The sequence below is a fragment of the Cygnus atratus genome, chromosome 1 (genome assembly GCF_013377495.2).
Source record: "Cygnus atratus isolate AKBS03 ecotype Queensland, Australia chromosome 1, CAtr_DNAZoo_HiC_assembly, whole genome shotgun sequence".
In the NCBI taxonomy this organism is placed as follows: domain Eukaryota; kingdom Metazoa; phylum Chordata; class Aves; order Anseriformes; family Anatidae; genus Cygnus; species Cygnus atratus.
Window position 1 is genome coordinate 191,307,691 of NC_066362.1, and position 7,534 is coordinate 191,315,224.

The 7,534-nt window shown below is 47.2% G+C and overlaps 1 protein-coding gene across 1 annotated transcript; it reads right to left on the bottom strand.

Moving 5' to 3' along the window:
- Positions 1-6,705: 6,705 nt before the first annotated feature.
- On the bottom strand, positions 6,706-7,185 carry C1H11orf87 (chromosome 1 C11orf87 homolog). Its single transcript, XM_035542786.1, has one exon. The coding sequence runs from the start codon at positions 7,183-7,185 to the stop codon at positions 6,706-6,708; it is 480 nt and encodes a 159-aa protein (XP_035398679.1).
- Between the last annotated feature and the right edge of the window lie 349 nt (positions 7,186-7,534).

Consider the following 7,534-nt stretch of genomic DNA (forward strand, 5'->3'; position numbering starts at 1 on the left):
TAGCAGAGATTTTGATACTGTGCTCATAGGGTTGGGCTATGGGTAAATGCATGATCAAGGGCAAAGTCTTACAGTACCTTTGCAGAAATCAAAGAAAATAATCATTTAAAGAGAGAAAAATTGTAATGTCAGAGATAGCCTGAGGTAAGGAAGAAGCAAGCCTGGAAAACATAGCTCTCATCCCATGGAAAGATTCACCAGAGAGGCTCTCTAGTGGAGAGTCAGATTCAGAGTGAACAGCAAGCCATAAAGAAAGCTAAAGAAAGGTGAGCGTGAGCTTGTCACACACAGGTAACCCCCAGGATGTCCCCTGCTGTCCACCGCAGCTGGGTACAGACCGTGAGCCAAAAGACGAGAGAAATCACAGAAACACTAACTGCAGCTGTCAACAGTCTGATTGTACTGGCAAGGGATGAACAGCCAGCAGCAGGTGAGGTTTGGTGTAATCCTGGGCATAGTCCAGACCCCGCTGAATTCAGGGAGGTTTTTCCATCAACTAACTTCATCAGTGATGGATTATTCCCAAGAATTTTCATCTATATCCTTACTACCCGAGTCAGCACTCCACTTAAAACCACACAAGACTGTTCTGAGAAAAGTGTTATGAGTGATGAAATGGTAAAACAAACATTAGCTTTCTTGGCTCTCCTTCATAACACTTACTCTACTTCAACTTGAAAATTACACTGGGTCTCTCGGTGTGACTGCTGAAGCATCTTGCCCAGCCATCCACCTCCCAGCTGTGCCGTATGCCACTTGGACCTCCCTGCCAAATGTCAGCACTTGAGTCATCCAAGCCAGGTGATCAGCATAAAGACTCTTAATTTGTATCGTGGTATCAGCACTTTCTTAATGCATATGAGGCTTAATTTATTCATTTCAGGGCTGCATGTTTGCAGGTTCTGTGTCTTTATTTAATAAGTAGATTATGTATCAGTTACTACATGTATAGCTCAGAAGCTGGAGGACTAACAATAAATGAGTGACAGAGCCAGGAATAAAATTTAAAGGTGCTTGTTTACGATTGTGATTTCATCCTCCAGTGTATGTTGCTGTTATTGCACTACAGAGCTAGTATTTTCTCTTCTAATGTGGTCTACTTACCCTTATTTACAGTGTTCATAATCCCTGAGGATACTTTACTATTTTTAGCTTACTGGATATTTGCAGTTTTACCCTGTACTTTGTCAATGACCATGTGTTACTGCTTTTTGCAAAACTAAAACCGTAAAGGAAAGGCAAACTATGTGTTATATGTTATTTGGGAATTCCTTCAGAAGATTTTAGGTAAGATTTTTGCTTGATTAGGGAGGTCTGAAAAACGGAGAACAAAGAATTTCACAGAAACCAACAAAACTGATGTTATTTTGTTGCGATCTACAATGTGAAATCTTTCTCTGTTTGTTTGAGTGTTTTGCAGTGCTTGCTTAAAAATCTTCATGCCCTTTAGAAAAGTAAAATAATGAACAGATTATGTTGCTCCATTTCAAGGAAGAAAACAACAGAGAAAAGCCAACTGGAACACTAGATTATACAAATAAAGGCAATTTGTACTGGCAGTGTTCTGATCCAAATAATTATTAATTTTCTAACTCATTCAAAATTGATGCTTGTGGAAGTACTAGGTTAAAATGGTTGGAAAATGAATTCTTCTAGTTACCCACAGAGAACATATATTGGTGGAGCAATGAAAACTTCTTTGACTTGAATGAGAATTGTATTACATGTAGTTTACTGAAATGAGATCTAGTGCCATGTAGAAAATGATGCTTCGGAGCAACAGAGTGAGGAAGGAGGCTGATACTTGTCGCTGCTGCAGCTGGAATGGATCCCCCTTCATCCAGGTCAGCCAGAGGATGGGGAGGCTTCACCTCCATGGCTCCAGATGGGGAAGCTAAGGCTGACATCGTCAGGAACCTCCCCTGTGTGCCTGTCAGCCAGTCACCTTTCCCCTCAAGGCTCCTACACCATCCAGGCTTCACAAGTTTGAAACACGTTTCCTATACTGTTGAGTTTGGCTGGATTAAGAGCAGAGAGCTACATGTAAAAGACTAAAAACAGAAGGAGGCTCTGTTCTACTAGAAATTTATTTAGTGATCAGATGGAAAACTTGGCTTCAGTGAAAAAAAGAGTTAGGTACCAGAAAGAGATGAGAAAGTCAGTCCTGGATAAAAGTAGTTCTAATACTTAACATAAATTAAAACGTTATTAAAGGTTCGTATACGAGTCATGCCAACTTCTATGTAGATGAGAACTGTAATGAAATGGTATCTAAGTCATTATAAATTTTGCTATTTACACAAAAGAGGAAAAAGAATGTTTCCTACTTCATTTTTCGTGTTACCCTCCATAGCTTGCATACTTATTAAAATGTAGGGTTTCAATTATCCATAGAAAAAATACAAACGTGCAGAGAAAATGACTACTAGAAAGAAAAGCAACCAAATCCCGTAACTGGATTTATAATAATTCAGTCCTGTCTAAGGAGTCAGATCGTGTTCTTTTTCCTCCCTACATAAAAGTTGCACTCATATTTATAACAACAGAACAAGAAAAGCACAGTTGCTTCAAAACACTGGACATAGTTTTCCAGAAACAAGATAGCAACTACTCAGGAATGCCGTGGAAAACATTAATCACATAGTAACTTGCTATTTACATTGAAGATAGTAGCCTTTAAAATGAATTAAAAACTAACAGGAAAAAAAGAAAACAAACAAACAAACAAAACTAAAACAGTTTTTAGTCATGGGACAGTTTTGCCTATAAGGTGGAATCTCTGTTCTTTGTTTTTCGTCCAGCATTTCTTTGGAGATATATATCTGTACATGTGCAGATATATGTCTGGGAGAGGTTTATCAAAAGCGAAATCATGCCTGGATGGCAAGCTGGCAAATCTCATCTCAGAGATTACATTTGCAGTAGACAAACGCCCCCAGAAAAAAAAAAAATGCTGGACCGATACATGTGAACGAAATGCCTCTCCCTGTCCGTGACCCACGCAGGATCCACGTACATGCCTCGGGCCGGCAAAGCGGGGCTGACCACAGCTAGGCTCGGCGTCCCAGCCGTCCCATGCAGACAGCACACACCACAATGCTCCTCTCCCCACCAAAATGCCGAGCAGGGTAAGCGATGGGGATGCTGCCACCCGTTGCCTGGATGATGGACGGGCCCCAGGTCCCTTCGCAGTCAGCAGATGCCACTCGCATTGCTGTCAGTGGGAGCTGGACAGAGCCCCGAGGGAGCAGCAGGCTCTGGGGATGCTCCGCAGGATGAGGACTTGCTGGATCCAGCCCCGGCGCTGCCACCCAGCTTTGGCGAGGTTCTACCAAATAAGCGACTGCCGTCGCGCTTCTTCTGTGGGACGACGACCAGACCGGGCTGGTGAGCACCACGGCACTTCTTCTTACACCTGCAAGATGCTGCCGGGCGACAGGCCCCAATTTCTTATTTTGAAGCAGGAAAATCCAGCCAGAGGATGTGCCCCTTACCAGAGGAAGGACTGTCTGTTCTCCAGCAGCCAGCACGCAGCTGTCCGGGCTCCATCATAACTTGCCAAAAATACAGTGCAAATTTTTAACAGTTCACAGGAAAAAGAACGTCCGCATTGTCAGGGTATAAATCCTTCCTTACGTACGAGAATGGAACAAGCATTCACCCAGCATCTCTATCAAATATCGTAGAAAAGGTTACACAAAAATATTTAAGTATATGGATACAGATACATAGATATTACACTTGCATAAAATATGTAGATTCAAAACCCTTTGGGCAGTTTCACAGTTAGCTGAAAATGTATGCTTTAGAAATATGAACAATTTCCTACACTTTTCTAGTTTAAGTAGGAGGGGGAAAGGGAAGAAGCATCACCCTTATTAATACTGAATGCTAAGTGCAGAAGTTTAGCTGTAGCTGTAGGGTTTTGAAGCGATTGATTTGACAGAACCTCCAAGCATAAACTCTGTTTTAAAAATCCACATTTATTCCCTAGATTGCTTATTGTTTCATGAAAATGAAAGCCTACGTGTCCTGCTTGTATCAACTGGATCTCCTGAGACCGTTCAATTAAACCTCATAAGCTTACAATACTTCAAGGTAGGGTCGTGTACTGGGAGAACGCATGAACCTTATTGCAGTATTCCTGTGTGATAAAAAGAATTTATAACTTCTCGCATCTTGTGTAATTTAACTTTAGAAATGCAAAACCTTAAATGACACCACAAGAAGCTCACAGTTCTGAGAAAATTAAAGTCAGTATGAAATTTTACTTATAGACCACATAATTTACATAGATTTACATAAATACAGAGATATTAAAATAAAATCAAAGCTAATTAACAGAGGATAGAGGTTTACATGATAACATTTTAACTCTAATTACATTTTTTGCAACTACTTTTTAGTGTCATGAGATAATATAAATAATATATATACCTATATATCCGTTATATATAAAGATATATATATATCTCCATCCTTCTTTTTTTTATTTTTTTCTTCAAAAATAGGGCAATTTTATAACTGCAATGAGATGTGACAAGCAGTACATTTCTGGGGAATTATTGCATGCCTTGAGTGCATAAGGCAGAAGGAAGAGTATCTGACTTCAGACACTAAAGAAGTGGAACCATCAACCAGAAATGCACTGGAGTGATCTGGAACATCTTATTGCTTTTATAAAACTCGAAATTATACACTGGTTTTTAAGAAAAGGCACAAAATAAAGGGGAAAGTAATATCTCTCTATTTAGTGGAGATCAACGACCAGGAAGCTCCATTTCTGCTCACTGAACTCTCTTCATTGTCCTAAATCTATTCCCTGTGGTGCAATACCGTGCTGCAGTTGCATAAGAAGGTTAAACACAAAAGTTCATGCATCCTTTATTAGGGGAAACAAAACAAAAGCCCATTTTCCTTGCCCAGCAACAACGCAGGAGCCATTAGCATCTGGTGGCATCAGCAGCGTGCAAGCCCCGTGGGCTCCAGGCACGTCCCCGCACTAACCTCAGCTGGCGGAGCAGCTCCTCGAGCGGGATGCTACAGCACCTGCCCACAGCGCCGGAGGCACGGATCCAAACCCAGCGGTCATTGCCCGTCAGGCCAAGCAAGATCAGGAAGGGGTAAAACGGGGTAACAGAGGCGCTGCCCTGAAACCTCCGTGTTTTGGCGCTGTCGAAGGATTAGAGAGAGCTTCTGCCGCCCTCCTTCCTCCTTTTACCTCGGAGAGCAGCATTTGCTCCCCGCCTGTGCCCGGGGTTTTCCAGCCCAACAGCCACGCCGGGAGGCAGAGTACAGCAGAGCGGGGACAAAACGTTAAGAACTGCGGACTACTACTATCTCCTCACGCCACTTTGAATGCCAGGATAGGAAAGGAAAAAAAGAAAAATCCCTCAGTATTACTTTTCCTTTGCTGTATTTTTTAGATGTTAAACTGCACAGTAGAGGGCTGCCTCTGCTGTGATACCACACGAGATGTCTCAAAGTTTGGACACAGCACTCTGCTAAGGCACCTCCAAGGAACGGGCACTGATTTAATCGCTGAGCAAAGCCGCATTTGCTGAACCCGGCGCTGCCCTGGGCTCCTCCAGCATGCACAGCACCAGCAGCCCCTTGCACCTGCCTGCCAGACACAAAAAGCTACTGGTGTTTGCTCGGGAGAAACCACACCATCCACTTCTGAAATAAACATTTGCCGGGGTTTAAGAGCTGACATTTTGTACAACTGCATGGTTTGCTCCCCAAAAGGGGGAAAATTAAGTGTTGCGCATCCTCAACTGCCTGCTAGGTTAGGAGGGATAAAAATACATATCAGCCAAAAAAAAGTAGGACCCAGCCCCGTTCTGCTGCAGGATTCCTTGCCGGGAGGTGAAGCTGTGAATGCAGCGCAGTCGGTGCGGGGTGCCTGGTGCAGAACCGGGTTTCTTTGGGGACCACCAGGAGGGACAAGGCCACCCTCCCTCAGGGCGCATCGCCTCGCACTGCCACGCAGAACGGTGCCAGGTTTCGGGGTCTGTGTCACGGGGGGTGTTTGAAGATGAGGGATGCTGAGGGGAGAGGAAAGCTCTGCTCTGCTCTGCCCATCCTGCTGGGCGGACAGCGGGGGGCTCAGCGCTGCAGCTGGGGGGACGGGGCTGCGGGGCGCCTGCAGTTTTCTGAAGCCCAGCCTGGGGTGGACATTTCTACACAAAACAATATCCAGTCCTGGAAAGGAGTGAGAGGGGTGGGACAGGGGCAAAGGTCCTGGCACAGAAGGAGAGACCGCGGTGGGCTGTCGCCCTGCTCCGAGGGGACGGGGGGTCCCGAGGTGCCCACCAGACCTGCCTCTCCCCCCGCACCCCTCACCCGTGCCCCAACCACGCCATGCAATGGTGACATGGGGTGCAGGGGAAGCCCAGGAGAGTGGGATCGCCCCGGTCCTCAAGGTAACGACGTCCAGGGAAAAGGGACCCCCACCCCTGACCCACTCCTCCAGGTGGACGATGGTGTGTGGTAGCTGAGTGCAGCTCCTTCTCCGGTAAAAAGACACATCCTTTCCTTGCACAGTCAATGAGAAACGCAATGTGATCTGTCATGCGCTTGGATCGGGGGCTCGTTTGTTCATTTGAATTAGCAACGTTTTTTTCTTCTTCTTCGGGGACAAGAATAATCACTCAGGTATTTACAAACACCAACCAGTGCTGTCGCGAGGTCTCCCCCAAACCATCATGACAAAATCACCGTTTGCAAGAGCCCCGTGCCAGCTGTGTCCAAAGAAGCCCGTGGCTGCTGGGAGCTGGGGGCTGCCGAGGGAGAGGGGCGCTGGATCTCTGAGTCCTGGGGGGGTCTTCCCAGGCGGCTGTCTCTTCCTTGGGGTGTCTCTCCCCGCGCCCCTGTCCCGGGGTGCTGCCGGCTGCCGCTACTGCTGCTGCGGGTGCAGTGGTCCCTTTCGTACTCCTCCTGAGCCTTTTGCATCTTCCGCTTCTTCATCTTCCTCTTGTGGACATGGAAGGTGGTGAGGGAGAGGAGGATCAGGCAGAAGATGAGGGTGACCAGGACGATTAAAACCAGAGTGGACGAGAAGGACTGGAAGAGCTGACCCACTTGCGCGATGCAGGTGCTGCTGGCGTTCAAGGTGGCGGACGTCCTGTTCAGGAGGCAAGGCGGCAGGGACAGCCTCAACTCCTTGGAGAGCTTGGCAGTCATTGAGGAGGCTTCGGAAAGACGAGGATCTCCCTCCCCTCTCTGAAGACGCCGAAATTTCCAGCCGCTGCCGGGCTGCTGCGGCCGGCCGGGCGCTCGGTGCCGATGCCCGGGGTGCTGCCGGCTCTGCCTCTCGCTCGCCCTCGAGCCCCAGAGCAGCCTGCGAAAGGGGAGCCAGACACATCAGCGCCCACCCTGCCCCGATCCCCCCACCCCTGGCACGGGGACGGGGGGCAGCGAGCCCCGCCGCCCACCCCTCAGCCCCTTACCTGCGCCGGAGGAGGCGGCGAGGGAGCGGCCCGACGGCAGCGGGCGCTGGGGGGGCTGCGGCAGCGCCGAGCGGTGCGGAGCG